Raw genomic sequence first — 15929 nt, 5'->3', positions numbered from 1 at the left:
CCTTAAGCTCTGGATACATGGAAACTATTAATAAATATTTTCATCTGTATGTTATTAGTTCTGTTTTCATGACATATCTGACATAACATCTGTCAATTGAAGTATGTGGATAAAAGTAATAAATGAGTTAAAGCTGCAGGGCCTGATCTTGCAATTGCATCAATGTCTGTCTGGAATGATTATATCTAAGTTAAATGACATGTGTTTCTATAAAAGTGGTAACAGGAGGATACAAAATGGATGGCATAAAAAATGACTTGCATACCTAGTATCTGAAATTGAAGATCATGTGAGTGCGTATTTTTTGTTGCAGTCCAAAGCAAACTGGAAATCATCTAAAATCTCTATTCAGGTGTAGTCCCCATTACAGTCTTGAGTTTTTGGTTGACTGTGTCCATAGGATTTCACTCTTCCTTTCCCCAGTGATATGTTGCAAATAGAGGAGAGAACCAGGATTGGCTTTTTTGCTTCTCCTGTATACACTCTGCAAATAATAAGAGTTGTAGTTTAGAAATTCTAAGTTTTCTTCTAAGGGAGAGCGCTAATGCCGCACTGCAAGTGGCAAACCCTGTGGTCTGTTAGGACACACCTTTGAGATTTTGTTTCCCTTTCAGTCTTGATTTCATCTACGATCTATTTGAACACGTTTCAAGTCGCAACAATCAAGATACTCTTAAATGTGGAAGCAAGCACCGCAAGCCCACTGTCAGCCTGCAGTTCAAGGTTAGTTAATGTGTTCTCTCTGCTCCCTAGCTAATGGATGATAGATAAACTCTGTTCAAGCAAGAACAAGTGCGATTAAAACTCTAAAAACTTCAGCTCCAAAATGTCGCTGTCTCTTCTAGGAAACTGCAGTTACTAATCAACTACTTGGCCATAACTAGCTTCAACTAATCTCCATATTACAGCATTCACACAAAATTACTTTTGCTTTCCGTTTGCTTCCTTGTCCTTATTTTAAAGGTCTTCCATGAAGCTAGTCTCTCTTGTCTCGTTTTTTTTTTTTTTTTTTCTTTCTAATCTAAAATCAACCACAAAATGGCATGGAGCCCTAGAGCGATGCCTCTGTGCTATGAAAAATAAGTACTGAATACATATCTCATTAAGGTGTTGCCCAGCCTTTTAACTTAGAGTTTGGAAAGTACTTTTATTAAAAACCTTTTTAGGAAGCTTTTTAACTCTGCCATCCAAAATGATACCAAATTGAAATCTAACATAAAGTCTATCTCCAAATTATTTAAAAGAGAATGATTGGCACAAAATCTTCCGTAAATTGCAGGGGTACAAGTCTGGATTAGTTGTCTTTCATTTTGCTCAAATTAATGCTCTGTTCATTCACTCTATTTTTAAGGGTGTAGACTTGAACCCCTTTAGGGCAGACATTATCCTAATAGACTATTGCTGATGGTTAGACAGAACTGCAGGGAATGTACAGTGGGGTGCACACAATTTCTTTTAAACACTGATGTTCCTGTTCCCTGGGCAGCTTGCTTTATGCTAACATCCCCGGCTTCACATAGTACCAACTTCTTGTGATAAGGTGCTGTTCTTTGCTACTTCTTGGAAATAGCAGAGGGTACTATTTCTATACAGTCGTAAGTACATGTGACAATTAAATCTAAAATGTTACTGTGTAAAAATTGTCTGTATTTTTAAATCATCCACTTTGCAAGGTAGAACATAATGTAGAGTAGAGCTCCTTTGCTCCACCTTGGACAGCATAAAGCATGATAAAACAACAAATCAAAGCATTGCTGTCTCTTAAATAAAGCTGCAATAACAGATCTTCAGGAGTGCTCCTTCAGAAGAGGTTGACCTTTATCGTGTCACCTCCGAAGGATTTAGTTGCTTTCTTTGCACAGTCTTTTGCTTTCTTTACAGCCTTCCAAGGAGTCGTTTGTCTTATTCCAGTTTAGGATGGGAAGAATGAAACTGCAAGGGCAGAGTTCTTAAAATAGATTGATCTGTTATTAACTTATCAGTTTTCTTTTGAAATCCTTCATTCAGGATGCTCGCTGATGCCAGGTGAGAGGTGAGCATAAAATAGCTGAGGTTGGAGGGGGGACTGCTGGAGATCACCTGCTTCAGCCTATGATTGCTTCAAGCGGGGCTGACTTTGTTAGCCCAGTCTCCCGCCATGGGCGTAAAGCTGTGTAGCATGTGCAGAACCTGGCTGGCTGTATCCAGAGCTGAACGTGAGAACAGAACAAATCACTTCTGTTTAGAGTGACTGACTCTCCAGTTTCTGCAAGTAGTAACCTGTGTTGCTAGAAAATCTGAGTATTGGCGTAGTTGTCTGTAGATAGCGTAATATTCACATAGGTTTAATACAAATGAAGCCTTTAACTCTTAAGGAATAAATATTTGTCTTTACAGGAAAATATTACTCTTTGTACCTACTTGTTGTTTAATATTTGCAGCCCCGACTTCATGTCCTTAAGGCAATGTGGGCTACCAAACCACAGAACTATCCCAATCGTATTCCCAGTCACTTCGCAATTTGCTGTCTTTGTTGTGAAGTGGTTCTTTGCACAGCCATGACTCTGCCTACCGCCTTTATCACTTCATGTTTAATCATCAAGAAAGCCCCTTCTTTGCAGATTAAAGCAGGACTTTAATGTAACAGACTGCCATTTGCTGTTTTACTCAAAAGCAGGTGGTAGGACACACACTGCTGCTCCTTTAAAAAGTGAATTTTTGTGTCTCTTTGGCAGCTTGCTCTGTATTCTCTCTGCAGATGAAACATCAGCATCGCTCGCTCTCTGGGCTTTTTAGAGTCTGGCTTCTGCTCCTGTGCAGTGATTTGTATCTCTGCAAAGCAAGCAAGGTTTCAGTTTTAAAGTGCATCATACTTAATGATACAGAATGAGGCAAACTGGCATAAGACATGGAATGATGGCTCAGGAGAGAAAGGGGTGGGTGTATAATTAAAATAATAATCAGAGAAGGGCTGAGGGATTTTGTGATTTTTATCTCCAGCTTTAAGTTCAGATAACTGGTAGTCTAATGTGTATTGGCTCATTCGAAGTTCTAAAACTAGGATTTATTTTTTTTAACTGAACCTTATAATTTTTCTTTTTATTGTTAAATCAAGTTAGTCATAAAATGGAACTACTGTGTTATCATTTGCTTAATGCCATTACAGTCATCTTGCAGTAAGATGTTATTACCATTATCCTTTATTCAATTTTTGTTGGTTAGTGAGATTTCATTTGAAAAGTTAGTATTGATAAAACAATGTTTACTACAGTTTTAAAATACCTCCTTTTTTGGGGAACATTTTAATTCTTTTGCCTTTTTGCTGTCTCGTATTTATCATCACAGTGTCCTTTTGTCAAGCAAGAATAGAGACTGTAGTGGGAAAAGTAACATCTTGTGCACAGATTGCTGTTGATTACAGGGAGAATGGGAAATGAATGGGCCAGAGGCAGTTGTAATGAAAGGAGGACATACATCTTTGTAGTTACTTTAGCTTTGCCTTAGACTCCTTAATCTGTTGTGCGACTTGCATGGGTGCAGCGATTTGAGAATGTAGATCTGCAGACATAGTCATTCTCAAGATACACGTAGCAGACATTTTCCAGTTTCCTGGTGTTTCCTCCTAAACAGATTTCTTCATGTCAATCTCTACATCTTGATCACTGTAAAGTAGTGGTGATGGTTGTAATCAGCGAGGCCAATAGCGGAAACCAACATGCATGTGTTTATTCTCTATGTTCACTGTGTAGCGAGTTCATAGATGATTGTAGTTCCTGGTGGGAACCACTAGATGTTGCAGTGAATGTTGTCTGCAATGCCATACTCGGAGAACTTTTGCTTGAATGTTTGCTTGTACGAAAAGTGCCCTTGTAAAGTGCTGTCTTTTTTCTGAATTGTGTTTTAGGAATCTCTTCATTCTTTAATGGCAACGCTGAGTTCTTCGAATCCTTTCTTTGTCCGTTGCATCAAACCCAACGTGCAGAAGGTAAGACTTAAAGTTGCACCTGGCTTTTCTAAATGTTTCGTCCTTTCCTGCCTATCTGGTTATTTCCTTCTGTGTGTGGCAGAAGGTAACATGCTGCCTAACATTATAAAAGGCTCTGCAAGGTGAAGGCCCTTCAGTGGAAAAGTTTTTGGGTTTTTTTCTCTTTTTTTTTGCAGGCTTTTTCTTTGGTTACTATTTTTATTTGTTTACTGTTGGTCGTGGTTCAAAACACTCTGATAAATGCCCTGTTGCAAGGATTTTTGCAAAAGGAAGGTAGAATGCTGCCCCGTGCGTTTGACAACCTAGCTAAGGGGCTTGCTTTGCAGGCACCAGGTAGCCAAAGCCACACAGAGGGGAGATCTCATCGCTGTAGAACAAAAGTTGCAAGGATTTGCTATGGTTGATGCCAGGGCCAAGTGCTTGTTGCATTATGCTGCATTTTCGTAGCAAGGAAACCACCGAGTTCCCACTCCAGATTCACTGCTGCTCATATATGCAGTTATTTCCCACTGCACTGGTCCGTCCCTGCCAAATTTGGTATATGCCACTGTATCAACATGTACATTTTACTAACACCAAAAAAAATTTCTCAAGAAATTGGCTATTATGAAAGCAGACCCTCTGACGGAGCTTGCCACAACCTCAGTTGGCCATGTCCAATTATAGGATTGGGTGGAGGAACAGATTTGGAAATTACTGTAGATTATCACATTTAAGGTGTTTCGTTGTCAGTTAAACCTTACACAAGATGTATATCCTTGCTTTTTGTTTTAGTTTGGTTGTAAATTTCAGTTAATCCAATGGCTTTACCAAATAAGAAATCCTACTTGAAACTAGCTTGATGATGGACTAACAGAGAAAAAGTTGTGCATTTTACTTGTGATGGTGGGATCAGTAAAAGACTTGATAGGGAGTGAGAAGGAAAGGCGTTATGTAATACTTGTCAATGATATTTTCACTCAGGGAAATGTTCTCAAAATTCATTCTGGGATTTGCTGTTGTAAATTTTGTCTAGTGTGTGCTGCTATTGGTTTCCACCTGTTTCATAGACATTGTGTGATTTGAGTATCTTTGTGCAGTTTATAGGTAGAAATACAGTTCTGCAGCTACAAAACTGTACTTGAAATTCAGTGGAAGCAGATTAATAAGATATTAGATGGAAGAATTACTACTCATCCTGACTACAAAAACTGCAAGAAAGGATGTCTGAGTATTTCTGTGCTTGTAGCCCTCTTTCCTGCCCCAACACCTTTTCCAGTTCTTACCTTTCTAAAACCATTTTGGTTGTAGTGGGGTGATTGATACTGGATGTCGCCAGCAGTGAATATGACCCTACTCTAGCATTGGCTTTTAGTGGCAAGCTGGTGAAGGTGCTGGAATTACCCCTGGCACCCAGTGCTGGTGCAGAAGCAGGGCTGTGAGCCGCATTCAGCTCTTCCACAGCTCAGCTGGATTCCGTGGATGCAAGCTACAACTAACAACGTGCCTTTTGCTTGGCTTAATGACAGTGAGAGTGATGGGGAATGCTCAAATATCACCCTTCAGAAAGTATTTAGCTTAAATACTGCTTGCAAAACAGTAAGTGATGCAAGTGAAAGGGCCATTGCAATTGCTTTTCTGAAAAAGGTAGCATTAAAGGAGACAAGGGAGACTGGGAGAGAGCAGAGGTTGTGTCATGAGGAGCAAAGCTTCCCAAGCTGCTCGTTGTCCTCCGGATTGGACATAAATAGGTGACACACCTATCATTGAGTATCCTTTTAATTCTGGAGGGGAAGAAAAGGTGGTGCCCGAGAGCTGTTTTACTTTATAAGCGTGTTTGAATTCGGTAAGTGAACGAGGTTGAACAAATGGAAGACAAATTCAAAGCTTTGAAAGGCAGGGTGCACAGCAGACTTCCTCTGCTCTGCTAGACATTAAATTTTATTCATGTCGGATAAGAGATATGATAATTTGCAGAAACTACTTGATTTTTACTTGATCAAAAGTTTAATTTTGAAATATGTTAAAGCGGCAAGCAAAAACAATTCGCCATATGCAGTAAGCCACCAGACATTTACATATCAAAGCAGGATCTACACTCATTAGAGCAATTTCCTAAAGGGAGCACATAGAGTACATGACCTTTTGTCACAAGGCATTTCGGCGAACAGGCCTCAGACGGAGGAACAGAGGTCCCATTAATCGTTGGTAGACCCCCAAACAATCAGTGGATCTGTGTGCCCAGTTTCCAGGCTGTTCTGAACTAGCCATAAAGCTGAAACTGCCTCACTTGGTATGCTTAATGAGTATTTTCTGCTAATGAAGGATCTTTCTTCTCTCTCCCCCTTAGCTTCAATGCAGTATTCAGAACTGTGTATCATTTCATCCTGGTGAACTCTGACACAACTTTTCTCTGTTCTTCTCCTCATGTTTCTTTTCCTGCCTGCTAGTCTATCTCATAATGCTCCCTGCACCAAGACCTTGCTTCTTGCTTTCACGCTGTCCTCCTCCTCTTTGTTTGTGCAACTTAAGGAGGAAAAAAGAGAAGCATATTGTAAAATAAGTTACAACCCATTTTAGAAGCATTCAGATGATTGTTTCTTCCAGCTTTCGATAAAGTTGTTAATCCTTTCTCCACTTGGAGAGTGTTCAGGGTAAATTTAAAATGTGAACAGTCTGTGCTAGCTGTTTCAGAAGCAGAAATCGTTTTGGTCAGGAGGAGTTAACCTCAGGCAGGAGCAAGTTCCCTTCTCCATTTAGACTCTTTCTTTAGAATCTTAATAATGGCACAAGCTCTGTGAATGTCCCTCCCTGCCTCACCGCTGCGTCCGCATTTTTGTTTAGCATGGCCTTTTCTGTGCTATTCTGTATTGATTATTGCGACTTGCTTCCGTAATTCCCTGCCCTCTAACTTAAGCAGTTTCAGAATACTGCTATTTTCTCGTGCATGTAGAGACCATACCAGTATGGTCACTTAAGGAGGCCCAGACCTAATAGCAATGTGGTCCTGCTGGGTAAAATCCTGGCTTCATTAGAGTTGGCATGGACTTTATGATATTATGCTTACTTTTTTTTTTTTTTTTTTTTTTTTTTTTAAGAACCCTGTGTTGTAATGTATCATCAGAACAGTTTTTTTTTTCTGTGCCTCCACTCACCTCCCTTTCTATACATTTATCATTGGTGTCGTTCTTCTGTTGCAGTGACAGTCTTGCCGCTGGCAAGATGAAAACCTTCTTGAAGCTTTTGATCTCTGAGTTTCTCTGCAGTTATTTTTATATATATTTTTTTAATCTTACAGTTTAATTCCTTCAGGTGGAGAAATGAGACAAAACTAAAGCTGTATTGTAAACCTACTGCAGGGGAGAGGGTCACAAGGAGCGACAGAAAGAGTAAAACTAGTAATAACTTTGCAATTCAAAGAAAGGCTGGTAGGAATCAGTCTGTAATAGATCCTGTGAGACTTATTGCTGCTTAGGTGTAAGACCTGTCATCACAATGCTTATTTATTCTGGGAAAATTGCTGTTGAAGCAGTAAGATTACTAACATAGCTGCCAGGGCCACAGGTAGCTAAGGGGATCAAGGTATGGCTATTGGCACCTGCTATGTGCTTTGAGGCCTAGGTCATTAGTAGCCATGACGCACCTTGGAACAGCAAACAGTGCGTCCCCTAATATGAAGGAGGATGCAAATCTGTGGTGCTTGGCGTCTGACATAAAACTGTGCTCCTGAAATACCTCTGAAGTGTTATAAACATGAGCGTAGCTTGATAACAGCCTCAGCACCAATTAGGCATATAGCTCCAGAGCATGGTACAAAGGGACAGTGAAAGAGCAGCTCCGTCCCCTCTGCAACGATGGTTGCGCTTAGGGTGTGCCGCAAATTCCATGAATGAAATTTGGGAACTGGCAGTTGAGCTGGAATTACAATGTCGGTGTTTTGAGCTTTGAAAATACGAATTACTGAGTTTGTCTTCTAGAGTGATCTTGGTAAAAACATGCGTTAAAAAAACATGGTAAAAACAGCTTCACTTTTTTTATGCACATCCTGCTACAGTGCTACCCAACACATGCTTCATACACCAGTCCCAGTCAGGGGAGTAGATGCCTTTGTGAGCTTTAGAAGTGGCAAAACCCAACTGGGAAAAGCTAAAAAATGTGTTAGACCCTGAGAGGAAGGATCTTTATGGTTTACTCGGTGGTAGAGCCCAAGGGTAACCCTTCTCCAGTGAAGCTACAATCTTCTTTGAGTCTGGGAGCTGGCAGGTCACAGGGAAAACTCGACTGGTTATGTAAAAGGAAAAGGGAATGGAAAGCCTGATGGCCATCGAAACAGCTTCTCTGTAATACATTGAAAGTAAAGAGAGCAGATTATATGGTTCAGGTACAACTACTGGTTGGATGTGTAGAAAGGAAAGGTCTAGTAGCATTCACCAACAGGTTTATAACCACTCACACATGAGCAGCAGTAGCTCACTGTCTATTTAAAAATCTCTCTTTATCTCAATTGTTCTCAGCAAATACTTGTTTTAAGCAGGCGGACAGCCAGTCGCTGCTGTCATTGCTTGCAGAGGAAGCAGAGCCCCAGGTCCTGAGGCCAGGAGCAGGACTGCTGTGAGAGAGGGTCTGTGAAGGGCCCAGGGAGCTGTGCTTCAGGCTCATCCTTCTGAGGGTGACAACCATGTCCAAAGAAAGCTTGTTTGCCCACTTGTGCATCTTGTGGCACAAATGCACGGGGCCAAAACATAAACTGTTTATTCTTGGATCTTTAATTAGTGCGTAAGACTTTACTGCTCTTGATCAGGAAGGCACTGCCGTAAGGTGCGGTGTCTTCCCAGCTGACACTGCTTAATTCAGCTACCTGGATCTTGTTGCCTTGGGTTTTACAGAATTGCATAGCTTCAAATTGGGACTCAGGGCGTGCGTCCCAGCTGCATCATTTTCTGGCACCTCACTTGAGTAATTGGGTCAGGCACTCAAAAACTCCCTACGTGGAAATGATGAAGACTGTGGCTGGGAGGGCAGGAGCACTTCTTTGCCGTGAGGTGCCAGCAGTGATGTGCCGTGGGGATCTGAATTTAGGGCTCAAAGCCGGGCGAGATTTCAGCACCGGGTTTCGTGCTGCAGAGGCAGTGCCCACGGTGCGTGCCGCTGGCGCGGGGCAGCGTCAGCAGCGCTGCCGGGGAGTCCCGGCTCTGCCTTTGTCCCCGTCGCAGCCCCAAAGTAGGTCACTGCTCTCTGCACACAGCCACCCAGACAGGCATGTCCTCCTCCTCCGTCAAGGTTTGTTGTTTGCTTAAGCAGGGCTGACTTAGCAAAGCGCGTGAGAATTTGTCTTGCAGCGACTGCGGGGTAAGGAGTTTAACAAGCAAGGTGTTTAAAACTCGGGATAGAAACGCGGGATGGGGTGTTTAGGGGAGGGGGGAAGCATTGCATTGCATTGTATTGCACACATCAAATCTGATTCCCGGCATATGGATTTCTTTGCATGTTTTGCCACGCATTACGTGCAGAGTTGCAAAGTTTCCCAGCAAGCTTCTTTGGTAAGAGCCTGTCTACAAGTGAGAGAAATAATTTTCAGATTTCAAAAAGCCTACGTCTTGTGCAGGGCAGAATGGCGGGGGCGTGTGTGGAGAGTAAACCCTGAACCCTGTCTGAAGAGGGACTCGGAACCAGGTGACTCGAGCCGTGAGGTTCCTGTGCTCTGCCCAGCAGTGCTGCGGGAGAAGGAAACTCGTAGTGGCAGCAAAGTTTTCAAGTGTAACACTTGTTGTGTACTTGATTCTTTGGAACCATTTTTTGTAATATTTAGCATCGAAAAGAATGGTGGCTGCTGCAGTAACTGGGTTGTCAGACCCGCAGAGGGTCCTACCGCCTCTGTCTGAGTTCAGGCACTGGAATAGTTCTGCATTTTGTGATACTTAGTGATTGTGTTTGCATTCTGTGAGTTGCTCCATATGTGATTTTATGACATGGATGGGCATTCGTGGGATTGTATCTATGATCCACAAGTTTGAAGTATTTGCTTTTTGTAAGTACCAAGCAAATAACTTGGCTTTTCTTCCTTCTTGCCTGCTGTACCAAGCATCTGAATTGCAAGTATTGTCATGCAAATGTATGCATGGAAAAGTGTGTTTCATCAGGCTTGGGGACTAGTCTTCTCTTTTAACTACAACAACAAAAAAAAATCCCCCAGCATCTCTAGATGGCAATTTATATTCAAATCCTGTTTGCTGTGTTCTCATGGTAACTACTACAAGAGAATATGCACAGTCCATGATAAATAGCTATCGTTAAAACTCCAAGAGCAGTGTGGGGAAACACAGTTTCTCGCAAAAACTTCACCATTCCTAACCCCCTTGCATTAGGGGGTCTTAGGGCAAAATGTCTTAGGGCATTTTGTGCAATTTATCTCTTAAGGTTTAGGAACTCACTGGCTTTGAAATACATTTACATTCTTGATGCTTATAAGGTGAGATTAGTCCTCGTGTCCTGTTAGTCAGGAATATCTACAGCAATTGCTGTAGAGCCAGCCCTCGCTAGGCATGACTTCCTTTGAGTAGCAGCAGGAATGAATTAAGCAAGTACAGCCAAAGATATCACATGAAAGACTTGAAATACCAGTGAGCTGAAGAAAGCCCTGTTCTGTGTGTGTCCGTGTGTGTGCGTAGCTGCCACTGCTAAAGATTCAGTTTTTCACAATGGGCGAATGCTGAAGGGAGAAGAAGCCTTAAAAGGTAAGGGGTTTAATTCATGCAGGTTTTTTAATAATTTTCCCATCTTGCATGCTTGGTGTTGCAGTGGACTTGTGGAAAGAGAGCAGATAAGTGCCTGGGGTTTGGCAGAGTGAGCTAAATTGGAAACGTTCTAGCCTTGCATTTGCTTTTAAAGAGGGTAATAGCAAGCACAATGAGGTTTATGAACAACTGGCTAAATTATTGGTCTGGTCATATTTTTGAATGCCAGGAGAGCTTGCCAGCCAAGCAGTCAGCTTTAAAAAGCCTCACTGTGCTTGAAAGTTAAAGGAGAGACTGTTGAGCGAGCAGGCAGAGTCAGCAGCAGCGGAGCTGTGTGTGCAAGGAGGGGGAGATGGGCGCTGTGCGGATGATCAGCTCTGCAGAGCAAGACCTTTTGTGTTGTTCAGCAGTTCATGGCATATGTGTAGGAGAAGCAGTAGTGTAAAGTTTGGGAAAGCAGCTTTCCTGTCATTTCTTAAGGCACGGCTGTAGTTTGGCTCTGCGCTACAAGACAGTGACAGAGGGGACGGGTGTCCGCGGGAGTGTGACGAGCCCCCAGCTGCACCCACCCAGAAGCCTGAATTAATTTGTGCAGTTCTACTGGAGAAACTTGATGGGCCACATTTGGGATGATATTTCTTTCGCCGTAGAAACATGGGAAATGGAAAAAACACGAAAAAGAATGTGCAGCAGCAGTGGGAGGGATATTACCCCAGCAGTTTACTTTGACTTTATTTGCTCTGTGTCAACTCCCCTCCTTCTGCCCCTGCAAGGAAACAAAAACCCCGACAGGGCATAGTTTGTTTCTTTACCAATCTCAGCCTCCACGACGCTGACTGCCTTTGCTGTGGGGATCTGCATTTTCCTTCTTGCTTTCCCACTTAAGGGCCTTGCCTCTGCAAACACTAGGATTCAGCCACAGGGAAGAAAATTAGGATAAAAATGCTTGAGAGAACTTGTTACGAAGGAAATGGGTTGGATCCTGCATCACTGAGATCTATGGGAGCTTTATTCTGGTCTCAAGAAGAGCAGCTCTAAATTTGCCTTGCAAATCTCCATGGAGGTGATATGATCTGATGAAGTGCTTATGAAACGGGGAAGGGGGTTTCTCATAACTTCTAGTTGTACTCTCACTGATGTTAAGATAGGTCCTTTAAAATACCATGCGTTAACTGTGGTGACAGGTCAAAATCTGAGATTTTTTTTGTGGAACATCTTTAAAGCTGCTTAGTTTCAAAAAAGATTAGATTCATTGTGGTTTTCATTTGTCATTTGCTTATTCAAAAAATTTATTAACAACATGTACAACTTGTAGCATGGATATAAACATAGTTGCAGTATCTTTTTTTCCCAGTACAACTAGATTACTGATAGGACTATCCTAACTACTCATACATTTTTTGTCAGAGCTACCCACAAAATACAAAATTAGTATTAAAGCTAAAAGGTAATGCTGTTTTAGAAAAGGCTTGAGTTTGGACTTGGGAAGTTTTTTTCTCCTTTACTGCATCTGTCTGTTATCTGTGTGCATATATGTGTGTATATGTATACATATATGGGCATATATATATGTACATATATCTATATACACAAAAGAAAAGCTGTGTGCTTGTATGCATGTGTGTGTGTGTATATGTGGCTTTGGTTTGGGAAGGTGACTTTTCTTTAATTAAACACGGAATACTGTGAACAAGCAAAGACTTTTATGGTGAAAAAACTTTGCCGTGATAAAACTGTAAGGACTTCAAAACCCTACAAAACATCTGCAGCCGCCTCTTAACAGGAAGCACTTTCTGAAAGCACATTGAGGCATCTAATCTAATCGTCTAAGTTAAACTTAGAATTTATTAATCCTGGTGGTTCTAGGCAGTTTACCAACCTACAGAGCAAGGCACTTGCATGCCTGACGCAGTTATTGCTTGAATGCTAGGATTACAGAGCGAGGTGGTGTTTTTAGAGTGTGGAGTAGAATTTAGCAGCAGTAAGTCCGCATTTCAGGACGTAGGTCCAAGGTCCCGGGGCACATTCCCTGTTCAGCCGTGGACAAGCTGGACAGCAGATGCTGGCCCCGCTCCTGCAGCCCAGGCACAACGTGGAACCCCTCAGCCTCCCTGGGCACTAATAATTTTGCTGTTCAGGCCCAAAGAACATGGTAAACACGTATCTTTTTTTAGGCATTCGGTTCTGCACAGTTGCTCATTTTGTGCACATGAGCCAAGAAATCCTTTGCACCATGTAAATAGCTCAGGACACTGAGATACTCTTAGTTTTGGCTTTGAATTGTCACACATACCTTTGAGGACTGCATAGTGCTGAATGGAAAAAAAGACACGTTTGTTCCTAAACACTTAATGCTGTATTTTCACAGCTTACATGATGAGATACATAATGGCATTTTTGAAACCTAGTGTATGTTAACCCAAGTGTCTTAAGCATTAAGTACATAGTAAATAGGTGCTTTTTGTTTTCTCAAAGCTTTTTATAGTCAAGCAGGGTTGAATAGGTTGAGACAAAGTAGATGGGCTGAGAGAAATTACCAGTTTCAGAAAGCCCGTTATTTGCCAAATGCTCTTTGCTATCAGCTTTCCCAAATGAATGGCTGCCCCAGATTCAGCATAAAAAGGCTAAGTATGCCCATCCAGAGCTTGCCAGTCATGCCATTCGTTCTTATTTAGCCAAAAAGAAGTACTGTCCAGCCTTAGTGTGACAGTGTCTCAAAAACTAAGTAGGCTTTGCATGGGAGAAATTGTGGTTTTTGTTAAAAGTTGTGTCACACTTCAATTACTTCACAGAAGTTTTAGTATAAACAAAGAATTAGCAAGCTTGGAAACTGCAATAGCAAATAATAGAAAATTAGAGGAAAAAAAAAACAGCAAAAAGAAGAAATAGAAAAACCTGTTTAGGAAGGCCAATTCTATGTTTCTGACCCAAACATTAAGGGTTATGTTTTGTTGTGTGCTTACCCGAGACTAGGAATTTCTCAGAGCAGAAACTGTTGTTTCTTCCATTTCTATAGTTTCAGCCATTCAGGACTACACTTTCCTTTTAACCACTTGGATATACAACCTTGAATGTCTCATATTAGCAAACCTGTTAAAGCATACGTATGTCTTGTTGGCTTCTGTGAGCTCTAAGCATATATCTGATTGCTTTGCTTCAGTTATTGCTGGCTTTATTGCTGGCTGTACCTGCAGCCAAGATACCTTGTTACGCAGCCTGGAAGAGGAGTTGGGCATACATGCAGCTCTGCTTGCAAGCATGTACGCAACCAAAAGCTGCCAGTTGTCTATGCAGAAGGACAAGGAAGACTTTTTCCATGAGTTGGTCCTGTGATGTGAAGTCCATGCTGCTGCCAGTCCCAAGAAAATAGCATTCAAGCAGAGAAAACGCATCTTAATGATGCGATGATCTCAATGCTGTAGTCTCACCATGACCAAAGATTTGGGAACATGGACAGAGTTAAATGCACTTACGAGGGAGGGGAGAGCCATATTCTAACTTCAATGTGTCACTGCAGACTAGAATACAGTAAGAGGAGAGCTTGACTCCACAGCATCATCTTAAAAAATGGATAGGAGTCAACTCAGTAGGTGCTTCATGTAATTAAGCAGAAATGGAACTTGCCTTAAAAGAAACAAAGGGTTGGACAGGGTCCCTGCATGTAAATCTCATGCTGCATAGACAGGAACAGAGGCAGCCCACTAACTTGTTCAGAAGGTGGTTGGATTTTAAGTTATTTAAGTCCTGATCTAGTTTAACCATGTCTTATAATTCATTTTCTCTCCGTCTGTCTGTGTGATTTGGGGCAACTCTGGACCTTGCTAAAACAAAGTTGATTTACTCTATTCTTGTTTCACAAGATGCCTAGAACTGGAACAACAAGTAATTTGTGTGTTTTTTTTCCTGAGAGAAAAAAATATGGCAACTCTCACTAGGAAGTTTTGCCATAAATAATCAATAGCAATGAGACCACAATGGTGTTTTGCTCTACAAAATGTGATTATCAGCAATGCTGCTAGTAAGACTTGGTAGCTCCTCCATCTCTAGCCAAGATCCTGCTTCGGCTATTGGCCTGTCTGTGCGTTGAGCCTGGCCGCTGGAGTAGTACAACAAATAACTCTGATACACTTTCAGGAAGGATAAAGAGCTTCTCAGTTTTGCGTTTGTATAGTATGTGAAGAAATCAGTGTGATGCTTTTCGATCAGTATGATGTTTGTTTTAGGATGGAAATTTCAGAATTGCCAGAAGCATAAAAGTAGGATATTTTGCAATGCTTCATTAAAAGAGAGAAGACCCACAGCGCTATAAAAGAGCAGCTCAAGAAGAGCATACCTGTATTCTTTTTTTTTTCTGTGAAATGAGCGTACGCAAAGAGAAATAAGTATCTTCATTTTGTGTTCCTTTGCGCAAACACATCACACGTACACATTGCACTTGGTTTTTGCATCTTGCTCTCCAGTAATTTGTAGATCTGCAAGACAAATTCTGAATTTATAATGTAAAAATATGCAGGGAGCAAGAGCACGATAGACCAAATTTGAAGGAAAATACCAAAGGTAGAATGATGCTGGGATGTTCTGCGAGACCAGATGGAGGAGTTACCAACATCTTGATTATATGGAGTGAAGATGAGTCATTTTTCTAGGCTATCAGGCAACTTTCGTTTGCAGCCAGGTAGAGAAACGATTTCTGCACTCGCCAGAGGGATCCATGTGACTTTCTGCAATCCAGGAATGCCCGAGGCCGCTTGTCCTGCGGGAGCGCTGGGTCGTGGCACCCTTGCCGCCGGCACCCACGCAGCCGGGTCTCCGCGTCAATAGAGCCCTGTGCGTTTTCCAGGGATGGGAATAATCTGCCCTTTGAGTGCAGCCCGAGCTTCAGTTCCCTAGCAACTCCAGGCTCTGCAGCAGAATATTTTGTAGCCTTCCTAATTTACACATATGAAATATTGGCTGTGATTTAAGCCTGGCTAATTTCCCATTATGACTTTCAGACATGAAGAAGAAAAAGAAAGGGCTTCTTAGGAGACAGTTTTCTAATTCATCTATGTTTCTTTTCGGGAGCAGGAAGTACACTGGAATATTTTACCTGCTTGAGAAAATGCTGAGCAACAAGTCTGCATTATGTCAGAGTGTATTTTGTAGGCTTCTTTTAGGGTCTACCAACAGAGTAAATTGTGTGCAGAGACAAAATACATCAGACAAGGAGATATGTTCTGTATGAACTGTATATGTTCTTAATGTCAAAAGAA

The 15929-nt window shown here is 41.7% G+C and overlaps 1 protein-coding gene across 1 annotated transcript in view; it reads left to right on the top strand.

Annotated features, from left to right (window-relative positions):
• The window catches only part of MYO10 (myosin X), a 148875-nt gene that overhangs the window by 94868 nt on the left and 38078 nt on the right, over positions 1-15929 (top strand). Inside the window, exons 18-19 of the mRNA XM_088528149.1 lie at positions 615-723; positions 3884-3964. Coding sequence (XP_088384275.1) covers positions 615-723; positions 3884-3964 — 190 coding nt within the window. The remainder of the gene's footprint in view (positions 1-614; positions 724-3883; positions 3965-15929) is intronic.

Source organism: Tinamus guttatus, unplaced genomic scaffold, assembly GCF_059628265.1.
Source record: "Tinamus guttatus ecotype Peru unplaced genomic scaffold, ASM5962826v1 Tinamus_guttatus_pri_ptg000302l, whole genome shotgun sequence".
NCBI lineage: Eukaryota > Metazoa > Chordata > Aves > Tinamiformes > Tinamidae > Tinamus > Tinamus guttatus.
Note: the sequence above shows the minus strand (reverse complement) of the source record. Positions and strands in the feature narration are given on the sequence as shown.